This window comes from Ochotona curzoniae, unplaced genomic scaffold, assembly GCF_017591425.1.
Source record: "Ochotona curzoniae isolate NIBS_2020 unplaced genomic scaffold, NIBS_Ocur_1.0 contig_50, whole genome shotgun sequence".
Taxonomy (NCBI): Eukaryota; Metazoa; Chordata; class Mammalia; order Lagomorpha; family Ochotonidae; genus Ochotona; species Ochotona curzoniae.
In genome coordinates this window covers 7,394,139-7,413,500 of record NW_024466446.1, presented here as the reverse complement: position 1 = coordinate 7,413,500, position 19,362 = coordinate 7,394,139, and the positions used below count along the sequence as shown (strand labels likewise).

General features: G+C 41.3%; 1 protein-coding gene across 1 annotated transcript in view; it reads right to left on the bottom strand.

Moving 5' to 3' along the window:
• Positions 1-19,362, bottom strand: part of GLIS3 (GLIS family zinc finger 3) — a 377,681-nt gene that overhangs the window by 262,849 nt on the left and 95,470 nt on the right. Inside the window, exon 2 of the mRNA XM_040988900.1 lies at positions 6,052-6,259. Within this exon, the coding sequence (XP_040844834.1) occupies positions 6,052-6,259 (208 nt within the window). The remainder of the gene's footprint in view (positions 1-6,051; positions 6,260-19,362) is intronic.

The following is a 19,362-nucleotide window of genomic DNA, read 5'->3' as shown; positions in this document are numbered from 1 at the left end:
ATATTCATATGTACATATATTCATTTATGTATATCTGTGTATAGATATACATGCACTATATATGTAATGCTTAAAGTTTAATGCTGTTTTCAAAAGTAAATAAAGAAATCCTCAAAGTGAAAGGGTAATCCGGAGACTAAATTAATAACAACTGAATAATAATTTCACCAGCACTAAGGGATTATAAAAGTTATTTTTAAAAGACAGCGCCTCTGTTGGCCCTCAGCCACCACATCGAATCATCCCACGAAATTTAAAAAAAAATTATGTAAAATATAGTTTCATGTGTAAGGGAATATCTAAACGAAATCAAGTGATATTGGGAATTACACACAGAGACCATGCAGACTCTAATCACGCGTCATCGTCTTAGGTGTTCTATGAACCTCTTGTCCTTAAACCTTAGCATCTTTGGCTCAAGGGAAAATCATTCAAGAGTTCGTTTTTGCAACAATTTCCTATTCCCATCCTTTGTAAAACACTCTATATGGTTCACAACAGATGATCTGCCTCCCAATATGGATCACAGTGTACCTTGGGCCATGTGCAAAGTCATTCTGCTTTGCTCTGATGCGTTACCTTAAAAAGCAACAGATTTGCCACAAAGGAGCTAGACATACCTCCCTATTGATCATGAACGGTACCCCTGAACTCATACACGGTGTGTACAGAAAAGGCCTTGCAAAGGAACGGAGGAAAACAGGAGCATTTCCCTTGACCTTGCTCCTCTGATGCCATTCCATAAAATGGAAGTCAGGAACAGTCTCCCACAGCACTGAGCTGTTAGCAGCAAAGCATCTCTACTCTGAGACATGCAGTAACACCACAACCGACTTCATGTTGTCATCGAGAGAAGTCATGCTTACCAAGGACGGACACAGCAGGAATTTACGCCTGGTGGCCCTTGACATACATTTTGTTTTTCTTGGTCCACATCCTGACATTTGAGCTGAGAGCCTTTTGCAAGCCCTGAAGTGGTTTCTGAAGCATCTAGTTTTTTGGTTTTTTTTTTTTAATTCCCCAGTGGACACTTTTCAATTATTTTTCCCTGCACACTGGAAGCATATAGCTCTCTTTCTGCACAGTACAACTCCAGACTCCTAGTGACTGAATGTCAAGGGGTCTCCTAGAGCCTTCCCCAGTGACATACACAAACTGCTAGTAGACTAACACTAAATCACTACTCCTGTCATAGGTAAGGAAGGGTGGCGAGGCTGAGAAATCCACAGGGAGATGCAGAGTTCACAAAGAACCTGCTTTACTCAGCCAGAAGCTAAGAGGATGCTCATTTCTAGGCAGTTTCGCCTGCCACACCAGAACACAACAGATGGGTAAGCCATGACAAACAGGCCAAGTATTTTATCCACCAGTTATCAACTCTGCTTATGAAATTCTCACAGCCTATGGTGACACACATTCACTTGTCCCCTTGTTGAGAGACAATCCTCGTTTCTCTCAGATGACACCTCTTCTGTGGTTCCACTTCAGTCACGGCGTACCCCGTGCAAGCACCTGCGCCAACTCCTTACCCAGCTCAGTCTTCCAAGAAAGTCATCATAGGCATTTCAGAAAGTAAACTCTGCAGTGTCCTCATGACAGCAGTACAATGAACAAAGAATGCTCCCTTCTACCTTGAAAAGCCATTAAGAACAAAACTCAGAAGAAGGACCTTTGCTTAGCAGCCAATCTTCCTCCCATACAATTACTCAGACCTTCGGATCTTAGCAAATTTTAATCCACAAAAATCTCTTCCCAGCACAACAGCTCTCAAACAGTCTTCTCGCCCAAGAAATTATGTACTGTGCTCACTGTGTTTAACTTCAGACTGTGTTTAATCTTCCTCAAATCAAAACAAAACAAACAAAAAACAGCCTTCCAACAAATCAAGCTCATTTTCGTCTTATTAAAATGTTGCCTATTCAAGTGTTAGATACTTACTAAGTACTCAAAAGCTATTTTAAAAATTAAGAAATAATCAACAGAACTCATCATTATTTATGGCTTCCAAACTATAAAATGTTCATGGAAAGATAGAATTGGAGGATGAACTTATTTTGGCACAAAACATTCTCATTGCAGGTGTTTCCCATACAGATCTCTCCTCTATTTGCCCATGACCTACATTCTTCAAAATAATTTTTATTTTATAAAAAAAATTATACTAACGTTTGATGAAATCTCTCTCAGTGACACTGGGGGAAAAAAAGAGGACCATCGTCTATAGAGAAGTCTGAATGAGGCAATACAGGATAAACAATGACCTAACAAGGACACCAGCGCAGCGACTCTGCTGTACTCCCCACATTTTACTCCACTAACGATCTGCTAAGGCTCTGCCTAACCAAAAGAACTGGAGAAACGCAAGCTATGCCTTGAACCTACACGACTTCCTGTTCTTTGTGCAACTGGAAACCCTTGTCACTGCACACACAGGCTGTCTGAGAAAGACAGTGACACTCTACGTGTTCATCCACGTCTAAGAATTTTCTTTCTGATGACAAAACGATAGGCCTTCAAAAAAGGACACACTCGTAAGCAACTCGGAAGCCACCAGGAAAGCTTTTGTCGCATTGACGGAACAAGTTGTTGTGTGAAATTACCGTGTCAGCATCTCAGCCTTGCCCATTTTAGGAAAAATACATGCTGTGGGTTCATTAGAGAGCTTTTGGCTATGCTTAAATTGTGAATGGTCCCTGAATCTTCAGGACTAATATACATAATTTGAATTATTTTTAAGAGGGGACAATAAAAAATGGTTGGAAAATTAATTGAGGTCAATTCATAGTATTAGGGCAGGATTCCCATCACCGGCTTCAATAAAACCCAACAGAGCTAAAGATGTGCTTTCTCCAACATAAGCAGCACAAAAGAAAAATAAAAAAGTACCCAAGAGATTACAAAAGAGAATCTACAGCCAACAAACCTATGAGATTTAATGTTATCAATAAAGAAGAACTGCAGCGGTGAGCATTGTGGCAACGTGAGTTAAGCTGCCACCCGCCACACCAGCAACCCACAAGGGCATCAGTTTGAGTCCCAGCGGCTCCATTTACAAGCCAACTCCATTCTAATGCACCTGAGAAAGCAGCAGAAGTTGTCTAAGTGCCTGAGTCCTTGCACACTTGTAGTAAGTCCTATAAGAAAGCCTGGGGAGGGTCTGGCACGGTAGCTTAGCAGCTAAAGTCCTTGCCTTGCATGCGCCAGGATCCCATATGGGTGCCGGTTCTAATCCCAATGGCCCTGCTTCGTATGCAGCTCCCTGCCTGGGAAAGCAGTTGAGGACGGCCCAAAGCCTTGGGACCCTGCACCTGCATGGAGGACTGGGAGGAGGCTCCAGGGTCCTGGCTTCGGGTCGGCGCCAGCCCTCACGGACACTTGGGGAGTGAATCAATGGCTGGAAGATCTTCCTTTCTGTCTCTCCTCCTCTCTGTATATCTGACTTTCCAATTAAAAAAATAAATAAATAAATGAATCCTAAAAAATAAATGCTCTGGGATCCGGATTTTGATGTGTCCATTACTACCACTTGCAAAACAGACTGGCAAATGCACAATTTCTCTGTCTCTGTGTCTCCCTCTCCACTATACAATGCTGAGCTTCAAACCAATGAAAATAAATCTTCATAAAAAGCGAACAAGAATTGTAAATGAAGATAACATTTTAGCCATTAAACTGGAAAAAAAGTTATCAAAATAACACCACCACGTATTTGGTAGTCTGAGGAAACCAACACTCCCTTAGGCTGTGGACAACCTCAAAACTGTACATTAGCTTTGACCCGAAATATTTTGCTTCTAAAAATTCATTCTAATAACCAGAGACATGAGTTAAAGATTTACAGTGTACATCCAAGACATTCTTGGACACTCAGAAATCAAATGAAGCAACTAAATACCCAGGAATAAAAGATGGATTAAAAAAAATTAAGTCTCATTTACATACTTGATCAACCTTGGGCAGGAAGAAGTCAGGATGTGTTTAGAATGCATTCACCGGAAAGAGATAGTCCCAACTGTTAGACCAATTTCGTAGGAAGAACGTCTACACCTGAGATGCGTGTGCTTGCAGCTATCTGAAAGGATATGGATCAAAACCATATCCATCACTGTCTCCAATCAACAGGATTCAGGAAGCCCGGCGTTTGCTGCCGTGGCTTTCCCGCATTCTGCCTGTTTTCAACACTCAACCAGAACTACAAAATAACCAGGCGTAACAATACACTTTAAGGCTTTCCAAAAGGTCAGCCTTTCTCAGACTAAACCATTTCTGCCCTATCTCTTCCCTCCATTCACAATGCATAAAACTCTACGCTATTTCCTTCTCCACTGTTTCTTCACATTCAGACAGTAAAATGCCTCCTCGTTGAACTGCTGTCCCTCAGCCCGTCTCTCCCCAGATGGAACACATGAGCCAATTTAAGGATCACAAATAAATGAGACGTGGCCACTCTATTAAAAAGCAGGTTCCATATTTTACCAAGCCACTTCCAAATTCCTTTGCTTATCCTGCAAAGAACTTTTTTTTCCCCTCCTCACAGAAGGACTCAGAATGCACAGTCAAAAACACTTGTCAGTGTAACTTGAAGGTGTTATCTTTTAAGGACATAAAAATTATGCTAAGGAATCAAGTATGCCAGAAAACCCTGAGATAATGACCCCTCTCGAGCTGACCCATGAAAGAGACTGCATAAGGTGCTCGGCTTGAGTAGTGTGCGCTCTGCCTACCGTCAGCTTCTCCATTAATTATGACTCTCTGCCTTCAAGGCATGGGCTGGACTTGCCACAGACATGGAAGCTGAAGGCTTCCCAATGACACCCACCCAGAAGCACAGTTAATTTCACATGCAGCACTCGCGAGTCTGAGGAATCCCTTAAGGCATAATCATCAATGGGGGGGAATGACAGCAGCTACCCATCAGAAAAAGTCTCCAGTGAAAAACAAGTTTCCACTTCATGAAAAAAAATAGGCATAAATAAATGATTGCAGGAACTATGACTGCAGAGGCTAGCAAGACAATAGAGCCAGTGATACAACAGGGGTGGGGTCTACGGGGGTGGGAAGAAGGGTTGAAGAGCCAAGCCCCACTAGTGCTACAAGGCCATCGGCGGACTGCAAAGAGGAATCCACAGAGGTCCAGGGAGAAAAAAAAAACTGGTTGGCAGGATCACCATGCAGGGCAAGTAGGGCTAAGGGGGCAAAATTTCACATTGTGTTTTCCTGAGAAGGTAACACTCAGAAGAAAAAAAAAATAATTTATTTCAAACAGAAACAAGAGCAGACCTTGAATATTGCGTAGTGCTGTGGCTTTACACTCTAATATCAGTCTTCAGGGATACTGAAAATTTGTCTGAGAGGGTAAATTTGCTTTTCTACTCAATTCTCCCCCATGGAGATAGACACATGACATGCCCAGTAACGACTGATGCTGGCAATTAATCAGACATCATGGGGGAAATGTTTCCTAACTCACACATAAGTCTTGCCAGACACATCCCAAGTCTTAAATTCATGCTTTCTTATGTGGACTCCCCACAATGTCTCCCTTAACTTCAACTCTCGTAGTATGCAGGCAGTGGGAACTTAATAAACATTTGGGAGGATGAGCAGATGGATGAATGGAAAGATTGACAAAACACCTGGCACCAGTCAACTGGAGAGTGAAAATCCAGCAAGTAATGTAGGTAGGTGTGCACAAACCATTCCAATTGGCCAGGCTACTGCACAGCCTGGCCTCACCAGAAGCTGGCAAATTCACACATTGGACTTCAGTCACCAATGCCCCAAAATCTCAGATTGGGAATTCATTCCTTCGTATCACAATGCAGTAGGTATGAAATCATTTCCTCCCCATCAAGATGATTCCATGACACATCAACAGTTTATCAACACACTCCCCTACAAAGCTCAAATGGAAATACGTTCTTAACGTGTGTGTGCGTGTGTGTGTGTGTGTGTGTGTGTGTGTGTGTGTACTAAGCAAGAGAAGGGGAAACACTCAGGTGATGTGATTATACCATAAAGAAGAGGGGGGAAAAAAAAGTAACATGAGACCTGGTATCTGAAGGAGGTCTATTCAGGTTGGCTGCATTCATAGCCCTCTGTAAGCTAGGACTGATCTGGTTGCATGCTGTGGAGACCTGGCTTGCTGGAGGTGAAATGGGTCCCAGTCGCTGAACCATCATGGGACTGCTGGTGACCACTAGATTGTTGCAGCTGCCTTTTCCAATGGACTTGCACTGAGGCCCAAAGCCAAGAGCCCCTAGAAACAAATGAATCAGGTTAGCTTCCATGTCCCTTACATCAGAAATCAGTTCATACACACATGTGCACATTTCTATGGGAACTCATCTCATCTAAAAACAGTCCTTGGGTCTCATGGGGTCTTTTTATTTTAGGTTTGGTTTTCTTTTCTTTCCTCTTATTCTCTTTTTTTTTTTTTAATATTAGTGATACCAATAAGCCTTCTCTCATTCCAGAGAAAAAGCCAAATAAAGTCATCATGGAAATTAATCCAAAATTACCATTCATAGACAACGTTTCTTAAAGTTTACTTATTCTATGTAGAAGTGCTCAATTATATGCAGAAGAGCTATATTTTATATTCTTACCTAAGGGTGAAGGTGATAAGTGGTTGGGACTCCCTTTATCAAACTAAAGTTTTTTCCTAGAACAAGAAAGTTGGCACAGCTGGTAGGAGAAGGGGGACAAAAACCTGTTAAACTGGCTCACTTCATCACAAATCCTGCAAAAAGTCATTTTAAAGTATACCATCTGACTGCATTTCTCTGCTCTGGAAGTTTCATCTTTCCCCCAGCAAAGCATCATAGGATATATAACCCACTTTAAAACTCAGAATAAGAGACTCGCAAACAAAACAGTCATGTGATAAGCAGCATTATAACCAGCTGGAATATAGATTGTTCATTTGCAGCAATAACAATTGTCCAATGTAGTAAAATTTGGTACATACCCAAAATGGAAAGGAAAACAAAACCAAAAAAAAAAAAAAATCCCACAGAAACCCACAAGAATCTGTCGTTATGGAAAAGTGAAAAGCAAAGAGGAGAAAGACAAACATTGCCATGACTCATTGACAAAAAATAATAATAGTTGACTCATTCTAGACATTCTTTTGACATGCGAGTACTTTTTTCAAACATTTTTTTTTGCCAACTACCTGATCGAGTCTCAGTAACTGTATACTCTGTTTCCACCCTTACAACTATGAACTCAGTTCTGAATAAAATGGGCTCTAAAATTTTCTCACCCAATTTCCCATCTTTTTCATTGATATATTTGAGATCAAAGGGGGTAGAAATCCTTGCTGAAACTTTTTAGCTTAAAGGCATAATTTTCTATTCCAAAATTTTAAATTAAAAAAAAAAGAAATTAGTCATCTTTTATATTATCTCCAAGAGCTTCCAAAATCAAACAAAACTGGAGTCACCCTCAGGTTTCCCCGGATACAGAATGCTGGAACAATCCACCATCCTCAGCTGTCAGGCACCGGGCTTTGCTCCAGCCTTTTGGGAAACTAAAGTCCAAGTGGCAACGGACAAGCCCAAGATCACGGAAGGATTTTACAAGCGCAGACACTGACTTTACCAGGATGGATTTTCATGGCACTCGTGGGTTTAAGTTTCCTCCGTGGAAATTTTCCAAATCATTCACTCTGACAAAAATTTCAGATTATTTTTTAATAGACACACTAGAAACTCCATTCCACCATTCCCATTGAGGCTTATCCACACTTCAGCTTCTTGCGTCTTGAGAGATCAATGTATAGATACTCCCACTTCATAATTCATAAGGCACTATACCATCAAGGCTTCATCATCAGACTAACAACCGTGCACATATTTTTATGTAATGTATTGAACCTTTAAGATGTGCACAACTTCCAAAACCCAAGGCATTTGCACTTCAAACTCTCTCTTTACCTGAGAAAAAGGCAACGGAATGGGCCTGTAGCTTCTAGTACACAAGACACCTTTATCAAGTCCCCACATCCCGCGGCTGCCAGCTATGGCAGTAACATCTGACTTCAAGCACACTGCCAAGCACTGAGCCATAATATATTCATCTAATGAACTCCGTCATCTCATCCTGTTTCTCTTCCAATAAAAAGGAGGCTCATAAAGGACAGGCCCTGCGGTGTAGGAGTGAAGCAGCCATATTGGATGCCACCAGCCCCCATCACAATGCCACTGTGTGTCCTGGCCCTTTGACTTCTGATTCAGCATTCTACTAACATTTTCCATTCCTCCACCACCACCACCCCCCTTTTTTTTTCTTTTTTTAAAGTGGTCTTTCAATATCATATTGAAAACATCTTAAATCAAAATGCATTTAACACAAGGAAACTTAATTTCTGCTACATTAAATAGCCTCAGAACAGTTACATTAGCCAGTACTTGGGCAAAATCATCTAACACAAAACCTAATTTATTACATAGGGTTGAGTGTCTCACGCAATTTACTGAGTAAAGACAGGGCCATTTTTCACGACAGAAAGCTTCCACCAAGTCAATCCTTTGTTGCTTCTCCAGAGTGTTGCTAACTAGACAGGAGGGATGAGGAAGCCAGTGGGAGCAGTGACAACAAATTCATCTTCCAAGAGCAGAATTTCAATGGGACTAGGATACCCGTGCCACCTTCTGCTTTAGAGCCATACACTGAAATGGGTTTGATCTTCTTCAAGGAAGAAACACTTAATACTTCCCTCTCCTAACCAATCCACAATTCTTCACTCCACTGCCTCCTACTCTCAAACTCACTGGCCAACTTTAACCTCTATAACTAAAAACAGAATGACAGCTTCTGACAGTCCTACAGATAATGGCCTCGAAGCATAAAGATGAACAGTAGCTTTCTTGGGAAATGTAACCTCGGTTCTGTCACGATGAGGATGTTTTAGAAAACAGAAACACACACCTTGAAACTGGGAACAAACAACCGTGGGGCGGAGGGGCACGGTGCTCAATAGGACTTCCTCACTATTTTCTTTTCTAAATTCAGAATGTTATAAACACCTCCACAGTACTCCGAATGACACCTGTTTCGGAGGATGCTCTGTGGGCCTTATCTCCACATCACTGCCTTCTCATTTGTAACAGGAAGAAAATTAACACCACTTTTTAGGACTCCTGTGTACTAGCCTTGACAACACACATAAAGGACTGGGCATTTTGTTTAGCACTTAGTAGGTGCTCCCCAGAGCACTGCTGCTGTTGTCACTACAAATATTATTATTATCCTTCAGAAGAAGAAAAGAATCCTTTATCATGCTGTGCTTAAGACAAGATAGTAAATCCGTTGTTCAATTCTCTCGCCATTCCCAATGTTGTTGCTGCATCGAACTCAGAGCCAAATTTTTTAAAACCAGGTGTCATCGCAGATAGAAGCAAAGTTTTCAGTTGGCCAAGTTTGAATGTTCTTGGCTTGTCGTTCCCTGAAAACAAACTGTACAGCTTTTCTGACTACCAGATGTGCCAACTACTCATGCACTGGTTTTTTGTTGTGAAATACCAGCTTATTTTTAGAGATACCACAACGTTTTTCAAAAATGGATTTACTGCTCAGTTATAAGGACAGTCTCATTACCACTCAGATCTCAGCTAAAGACACTGTGCACGGAGGCCAGTACAAGCACTTTGCGTTTTCAGATTTCTGATTGGAGAGGTCGTATCTCAGCAAGATGACTTTAGTGAATGTCTTTATTCTTTCAGAGGGTTCAAGTCAAAGAGTTGATTATATTGCAATTAACACCACAGGAGCTGCATCCTTCTGAACTATCCAAATCTTGGAAAAATGACAGGGATACACAGGGCAACAAACATGGAAATCAATATGGGAGGAGAGAGAAACAAGCAGTGTGTTTGTGGGTCTTGCTGCTCATTCAGCTGATACTGATCAGGTACACACCTGGACCTGCCCACGGAACCCAGGCCTAACAGATACACATCAGACCAGCCAGGCTCAGCCATCTAAACTGACTTTCTTAGTAGGTCAGAAATGATGGCGTAAGAGCGATTTCTGTATTATGGAAACAGAAATATCCATGCTATCATTTCAGTGAATCTTCCTGTCCTTCCAGGCAAGGAACTTACCCTCAGTATATTACTCTAAAATACCTAACTCACAGTGCTGCTCTGAGAATTAGGATTTATATGAGCCTCACCCCTGGAAGTATCAGAGTTCTCTATCCCAACTTTTGCTTTCAAAATACCTACAAGAAGTTGCAAGAAAATAAGAAAATATGAAGAGTCCCATTTTTTATCTAAAAGTCTTTCTATAGAAACATATTATTTGCCCTGTTATTTTAATTTTGGGTCATTTAACAATAAGTCATATATTTCATGTCCTTCATTCCTAAATCCATAACCATAATAGGATCTACAAACTCAAGATATTTATGGGGTCAGGTGTTTGGCACAGTGGTTAAGTTCCCAAGTGTTCCTCGGGAATCCTTCCATTCCTTATCCGAGTGTCTGGATTCAAGCCTCATCTCCATTCCGAATTCCAGCTTTTGTTACTATGTATCCTGGGAGGCACCAGGAGATAGTTCAAGTAGTCAGGTTCCAACAACCACATTGAACCCCTGGCTTCTGGCTTCATTCTGGCCCAGCCTTAGAGGTGAGCATTGAAGAAATGAGCCAAGAGATGCCAACTTTCAAATAAATTAATTTTGAAAATGTAAGACATTTAGTGATAATACCAGCATATCATATACTGTCTAAATTTACATGTCACCACTAATACCCTTCCAAGCAACTGTTTCCCAGTGCAGGAGCATGCATTACAAAAGAGAGTTTGAAAACTCATTGTCAAGTACATCTTCAAAAAACAGCTCATCAATCACTAGATGCCAGTGCATCAGACAGAGGGAAAGGATGAAATTCACAGGAAAAAAGGAAATGAATGAATGGTTAATAGCATACAGCAAGCAGTCAACACAACGGGTTTCCACCTTAGCCCCACCTCTCAATGACATGACCTTAGACAAGCTACTTGAGTTTTCTTGCCTCAGTATCCTGAATTCTAAAATGGGGTTCATATTACAAGTTATTTAATTCGGTTGTCTAGAGGATTAAAAGATGTAACACTCACACACGGGATTGTATGTATTTAGGGCACAGGATTTAAGAAATACATTGTACGAGTTGTACCTAATCACAGTGCCTGCCCCTGGGGTCTTTGTGACTCTGTTTCCAGCTCTGCTTCTCTTTCCCAGAGACACCACCGGAACAGATGGGCCCGAGCTCTAACATACACCTGCAAGAGACCCAGGTTGCAGGTTCCTCATCTCATTTCATTCTTCTCTCTACTGACTGCTTGAGAAAAGGAAAGGAAGGTGCCAATCACTACCCAAATGCTTCCAGAATGTTCTAATGCACAATAACACAAAACAGAATGTGAGCATTTGTGAACTCGACAAAACAAAACAAAACAAAACAGAGGGGTTTTGCTGAACATCTTACTCACGCCCTTTTGGTGTGCAAATGTGTATTTTATAATCTTGAGCCTCTATGCTGACACACAACGGAAACAAGAGTTAAAAGTGAATTTACATCACCTGCAAATGAGGTTCCTGGAAGATTGAGGTTCACATTTTCCCATTATTTCTAGTTCTCAGAACCTAAACACTCCTGACTGGTAAGGTTTCCTTTAATAAATCCAAATAAACACCTGATCTAAAAATGTGAGTTTTATACTCCCTTCCAACGCAAATGAATTCCACACGGGAATGGAAAACATTTTGATTTTGCATGGGAACAGAGGGCCAGCCTTCAAGGCCCAGGCAGGAAAAGGACTTTGGTCATTTAGCAGGTGAATATAACACGTCAGCAACAGCTTCTTTCTCTCCCAAGGAGACAGAACACAGCCTGCCCTAGTGAGAGTTACAAACTTCGCAGAAAACGAGGAATGTGAAAAAACTGCGCATGAATTTCAAAACTGGCTGACATTCAAGTGAATGTATTGTTTAATTCTTCTTTCCAGGAAATTTCAGGAGTCCCGTTATACGTAATGTGACTTCCCAGGAAAAGGCAGTTTCCGCTATGACCATCATTATCAGGACAACACTTTTTTAAAAGATTTATTTTATTTTTATTGGAAAGTCAGGTAGACAGAGAGGAGGAAAGACACAGAAGTAGATCTCTGTTCGATGATTCATTCCTTAAGCAGCCACAATGGCTGGAGCTGCGCCAATCCAAATCCAGGAGCCTGGAGACTCCTCCGGATTTCCCATGCGGGTGCAGGGTCCCAAGGCTTTGGGCCATCCTTGACTGCTTTCCCAGGTCATAAGCAGGGAGCCAGATGGGAAGCGGGGCCACTGGGATTAGAACTGGCACCCATATGGGATCCCAGCGGACACGTGCAAGGTGAGGACTTTAGCCACTAGGCTATTACGCCAGGCCCAAGGACAACATTATTTTTTTTCCAGTAACATAAATTATACCATGATAACAAGAATGATTTTATATATAGCCATTTGCATACCTTTTCCTAACTTTCTTTTTTTTTCCTTTTTAAAAAAGTAATCTTACTTTTAATTTCTTTGCAAATTTTCTTTAGCTCTGACATGTGTTATACCTATGTATAAAGTATAGCATGATAACATCACGCACATATAAAGCGTGCGATGATCAGATCAGCATCGCCAGCATTTCCAACTCCTTAAACATTCCTCATTCCTTCAATGTGGAAATTTTTAAACTCTTCCAGGTTGTCATAAAACATATAATAACGAGTTAAACTACAGTAACATTACTCTTGTAGTAAACACTAGAATGTAGTCCCCGATGCCTAACAGGGAGCCATTATCTAGTTTCCCTCTATCTGCCCTTTCCTGTATCTTTCCCATCAGCAACCACTGCTCTACTCACACCTTCTATAAAATCAACCTTTTTAAGCTTTCATCTGTGATGGAGAACAAGTAGTATTTGTGTGTTTATGTGATGGTTTATTTACATTAAATACTGTATTCCTCATCCTTTTCTTTATTAAAAGAAAAAAAAAAAGAAATTCTGGGGGGCCAGTGTTGTGGCACAGCATACAGACAACTGCTTGTACAGCCAGCATTCCTTAGAAGTGTTGGCTGGAGTTAACATGCCTCACTTCGCAGCTAGCTCCCCATTAAAAACCTGGGAAGGCAGCAGAGGAAGACCCAAGTGCGTGGGTCACTACATTCACATGAAATATCCAGAAAAAGCTGCTGGGTCCAGCCTAGCCCAACCCTGACCATGGTGGTCGATGGGGGAATGAACCAGAAGATGGACAAAGAACTCTTTCGCTTTCTGCCTCCCTCTCTTTCTCTCTCCTTCTCTGTCTTTGCCTCTCCCTTTCTCTCTGTAACTCTGCCTTCCAAATAAATAAAATATCTTAGCTTGGAAGGTAGCAAAGTATTCTCCAGAATGGACCAGTTATCTTTTGAGACTATCTTTATTGATATTTTAAATCCCAATATATTAAGGATGTGTATATACTTTGTTTTAAAATATCAAATAGCCTAAAAGCATGTCAACAAAAAGCTCTTAATCCCACCTCTCCCACATATGACTTAAGATAATTAAGTCCAATAGCTAAAGCTGTATTCATCCACCTTTCTTAAAGTTCAGGCAAATATGAATGTTTATCATGGAAAAGGGCAAGTGGGTCAAGCACACCCCAACCCTTCTATTCTCAAGAGACGTCATCAGAATATGCCTGTTTCGACAAAGAATAACATCTTTACAATAACATTGAAATAACACATATACACATTCCTCTATCATTCATCCAAGACAACTATTAATAAGAAGACAATTTTGGACAAGACAAGTTATCAATCCCAGCCTTTCCTCTTCTCTCCAGTGGGATAAATATTAACAATACAAAACAAAAAAAAACTGAGAATAAGGTTATTTTTACATAGGTTTGAAAGGTCTTCTCCCCTCTCTTCCGTGCAAAATAACAAAACACCAGGAGGCATTTGGCAGAGCATTTCAACTGTTGTTTTGAACACACACGTTTCACATCACATGTCTGGCTCAAGCCTCATGTTCTCTGCCTTCAGCCCAGCTTCCTGCTACTGAACAGCTTAGGGAGATAGTGAATGATGGTTCAAGTATCAGAAAATGTACATGCAGTTCCAGGCTGCAGGCTTCGGCTTGGCCAACGCTATTACAGGCGTTTGGAGGCTAAGCCAGCTCACAGAAACACACCCTCCCACTCTCTCTCTCTACACTGCCTTATAAACAAAAGGAAACGAGCTGAATTCTTAAACAATTTAGAAATACAAGTTTGCTAGAGTATAGGCCCTCAGCTTTTCCCACCTTTCCCTGCACGCCTCTGTAGAGGCAGAAAGAATACATCCTTGCATGCCAGACATTCCAGGGTGTTGACACAGTGCGTAGTCACACGTATCCTGTTTCCCTGCCGAGAGACAGCAGTGACGGTTTAATGAACATACATGAGTGTCCATTGTGTTCCTCTGAAATACAGTAAGACTTGGTTGAATGGCTGTGATTACCAAAGGATGAGAATCAGAATGGAATAACTGGCTCCTGTATTCTAAGGCCAAGTATCTCAATCTGGCAAATGTTACAGACGCTCAAAAAAAGAGCACAAAATCTATGGGATGTAAGGGAAACAGCGTACAGCACCCTGAATCCTTGGAGAGTACACTCTGAGGAGCTAAGACGTACTCACCGAGGAACCATGAGAAACTTTACTAGGTTGCACCTGCATGAAACTAACAGAGACAAGGACACTTGGAAAGCAAGAGGGTGATCCTTGCGTTCCTGACAACTGGCTGGAGAATATGAACCCCAGAGGCATTTCCCAGACTTCCACAAGTTGTTCCAAGCTGTTAAATAAACGACGAGACAAATTCGAGGAGCAGCCCACCATGAAACTATTGTGGGGAAACCCCATACAGCACCTCTTTAATACAAAGTCTTTGCAGGGCCTGGAAATGGTTATCGATTTATTTAATGACTTAAAAGATGCAATAATGTAGGGAGAAAAAGACACATAAATACACACACATATACAGTTATATATTTAGGGAGCTATCCTCTGATTCACGCCCCAAATGCCCATAACACCGGCACTAAACCAGCCTGAAGCCAGAATTGAACAACCCAGTTCATCAAGGTCTCCCTCGAGGGTTGCAGGGGACCAAGCACTTAAGTCATCTGCTGCTTTCCAAGTGCTTTAACAGCGAGCTCAACTGGAAGTGGAGCATCCAGGAACCAAGCCAGCCACTGCAATACGGCATGAGAGTGTCCCAAGTTGTGAATTCAGCAGTGGCACCACAATCCACACCCCCTTGGAGACTTTAACATTGGAATCATCCATCAGTCAGAGGAACAAATTATAGGCAAAATATCTATTGAGGGAATTTCTGCTCCCTGCACCAAGAGCTCACACAAGTCAGGTGTTCTAAGGAAGACAACTTAGAAAATCCAACACTACAAGAGACATGAAGAAAACACTCATAAATGGAGAAGCAACAGCAGGGTGCAGACAGGAATGCAAAAGACAGGAGGACAGTGTGTCCTGGGAAAATGAAGAGAAGTGCTGCCTGCAAGAGAAAAGCTTAAGAGACAGAGCTCAGAGGTGTGTCAATTGCCCAGAGTTATATCTTATAAGTGACTGAACACAGCATCACCAAAAAACTCCAAAAATGCCAATTCCAGGCCAGGCAGCTGGCTTAGCAGTGAAAGGATCCGTGCCTAATACTGACCTGCATACACAGATTTGAGTGCCCAAAATGGCACATGACTCCAGCTTCCCGCCTGTTCTGACCATGGGAAGCAGTAACTGATGGCTCAAGTAACCGGGTGCTTACCAAACACATGGGAGACCTGGATAGATTGCCATGCTTCTGCTTTGGCCTCTCCGCCACTAATGGGTATTTGAGAGTAAGTTAGTGGAACCGACTATCTTTCTATGTCCTCCATTTCTCTGGCGATTGGCCTCTCCGACAAATAAAATCAAATGAAAATGCCTAGACACAGAGTAAGATTGAAGGCTTATCATTGACTCAGGAAGAGTTAGAAAACAATTTGGAAGGGAAAGGTCATATCAAGTGTATTTTGTGACTCCATTCTAATGTAAGCCAGTAAAAACAGGTCAACTCCAAACCTAGGGAGATTTCCATGAATCATGTCCTCTCCTACCACCTTATTCACAGGAGCTCAGGTTAAATATCCTATATTTATCCCACAAAGAATCTTAACTGTCATGCCAACAATCTTCCAGTCTTAGTCAGCACATAGGAATGTTACGTATAAAGTGTGGTACTGCCAGCCCTACTCATTTCATTCTTTCCCTGCATTCGATGGAATCAAATTTATATCATGAGAGATTTAAAAAGATCATATTCCTTTTTGGATCACTCAGTATCCTAGCTTTAAATCTAATTCCTCATCCCTGGGTGCTCCTGATAAGAGGTTAAGAATTCATAGTTCCATGCCACTTCATAAAAATGGAAAGATAAATTAAACAATATTTCTGGAGTTTATATTCCAAAGTCTCATCAGCCAGCTATGGTACATCAATTATCAACGAATTAGTATAGAGTCTTATGCTGACCCTTCTGCTCTCTCCAGCAATGATTTGCCAAGTTAACTGAGGACTTTCCTGCTCCATAGAGACTCGTAGTATAGCATAAGTGTTAAATAAAGTTCACCAACAATTAGCCTACAAAACCAAAAAGGAAAGTAAGCACATTTTACTGCTTTTCCCTGGACAAATTTTCCAACAATCCCATGGGAAGACGGCAGATCTATTTGTTAAATAAGCACACCATTACTCTGAAAAATCGAAATACCAATACATGTACAGTTATGCTCACTGATCAGGCATTTCTTTATTGTTTCTTGGCACTGTGTTGTCTTATCTACTCTAGGGGAGGAGCAGTTACATAGGTGAGTCAGTTCTTGCTCACAAATGTAATGAGCTTAACTCAAGGCTTATCCAGTGGACTAATCTATGAGAGTATATTTTGATGGAATTATTATCCTTAACTCTGCAAAAAGAGGACTTTCATAAATATAAGAAAGAGTGAGAGAAACGGTGGCAGGAAGTATATGGAAATGGGAAAAGCCTGCCACCATCTCTAAGACTACACACAGGCCACATTTACTGAAAGGCTCCAGGCTCTGCTGGACTAATGGAATCCTAAGCTACTGAACTAACCTTTGATCCGAGTCTCTGATCAGCTAAAAGGCATTTCCACTCACAGGAACAATTGGGAAGTATCCCATCTCAAACCAAGTTACTTTAATGATGAGGACAAAAGAAGAGAAGGAGCTACACAAAGTGGCGAAGGCTTTAACGGAGAACACAAGACTTGACTTCAACCTCTTAGTGGCTTGGGAGGAAAGTGGGCTAGCCAAAGTCAAGTGGACAGCAATGGGCAAAGAAAGGACAAAGCAAAGACTAGAGATGTGAAGGCCAGGATGGCTTCACTGGGGCAAGTTCCTTAAACTCTGTGTCTCTGTTTCTTCATATTAAAATGGGAATGCTAATTATTCCCACTGTTGGGAACACTAAACCCATGAATGTATACTAAAAAAGCACTTAGAAATACCAGCCAGGAAGTAGTCCACGCGCTCGGGCATTCAATGCTTTCTAAACTGTTATCAGATGGTTCACTATGCACAAGGTAAGATACCATAAAAAGGGTGACAGCAAGATTTGAACGATGGTGGCTAGTGATGAGGAACTATGAAAAACACAGTCTATTTTCAGCACATGTGGAAGCAGGGTGAAAACTGAAGGCAGACAACTTCTCTAGGAAGAATTTACCATGAGGGCAGAGACCAGCCAAGCAAGCAGCACAACCTCAACATAGATGAAAAACAAACGAGAGGGTTGTTGGGAGATCTTTATGAAGGGTTAGATTCCAAACTCTTTTCGAAAAATCAAGGTCATGGATCTCCTAAGCTGCTCTTTCTCCAAAAACAACCCAAAGCAGAAGTTGGAAGAAAAGTGGCAGAAGAGCCCACCATGAGGCTATACCCTTAACAGAATAATGAGTAACTCGAGACCTCTCGACCATACAGTAAGCGTTCACAAATGTTTGTTGGATGAATCATGATATGATTTTTAAGGCAACTCTAAGGCCAAGTTCAAGGACACAAAGACGATGTGTTACCTCATAGATGCCCATGAGTGCAAGAAACACACAGGTCCACAGTGGACATAATTGTTGATATATCCTTGCCGCTGAACTACTATATTAGGGAGGATATTTTGCATGTCAGTTCAAAAGCCACTTAGGATCTCCTAAGAGAACGCCCAGGTAGAAGACCTGGCACCAGCATTGATTCCAACTTCCCGTTGATGTGTGCCCTGGGAAGGCAGCAAGAAACAGCTCAAATGCTTTAGTCCCTATTTCAGGCTCCTAGATTCAGCCTGGCCCAGTCCCACCACTGTCAAGCTTTTGGGGAATGAAACAAAGGATGGAAGATTTGTCACTCTCCACCTAACTTTGTCTTTTAAATAAATAATAAATAAATGGAAATTGGATAATGTAAAATAGGTTACTGCACTAGAAATAACTTGCACCCTATTCTCTCTGACACAACCAACACATTCATATTTTCAACACGAAGGCTTGGTCTAAGTCACTCAATCTAAATCAATTAAAAAAAAATGTTTATTTAGCATCAAAGCTGGCAGCCAGCTCCCAGCCAGCCTTCATAGCATATCTAACTTCTCAGTCTTTCAAAGGTACAATTTGTACAGTCATCATTAACGCTGTTACGCTACCTTTGCTTTTCCTCAATGATTCCTTAGAACTTCCCAAAACATGCATGTGTATGTGTGTGTCTGTGGTGTATGTGTAGCCTTCAATTTTGATGTGCGCTGATTTAAAGGGAAGAACTTCAAGAGCCATCTGGTGTATGTTGGATGGTACCGTCAGTCATTCTCACTACAGATTCATTTAAAACTAGAGAGACATGGAGGATGAAAAAAAAAATGGCTCAAGCAACACGTCACTGTGCAAAAAGTATAAGACTTCGGTCAAAAGACAAAAGCAACATTCTAACATCACAAAGCTTAACACACAGCCAATCTGGCCAGGTCCTACATAGACCATTCCCATCCCATTTCTTTTATTTTAAACTATTTCTGAACTTAAAGACAACTAGGATGAACATCTGTGTCAACATGACTAAAAACATGAGGTGGAACTCTATATTCAGTAGATGCTATTTCAGTTGATCTATATCTCTATGCTTTGTAGATGCTAATTAAGACAGTATGCATGCAATAACCATGAGCTCTTAATATCTAAAATTAGTTCAAACAAGGAGAACCAGAACTGTTTCTAACCCAAAGTCTTTCCCCAACAAAATGAAAATG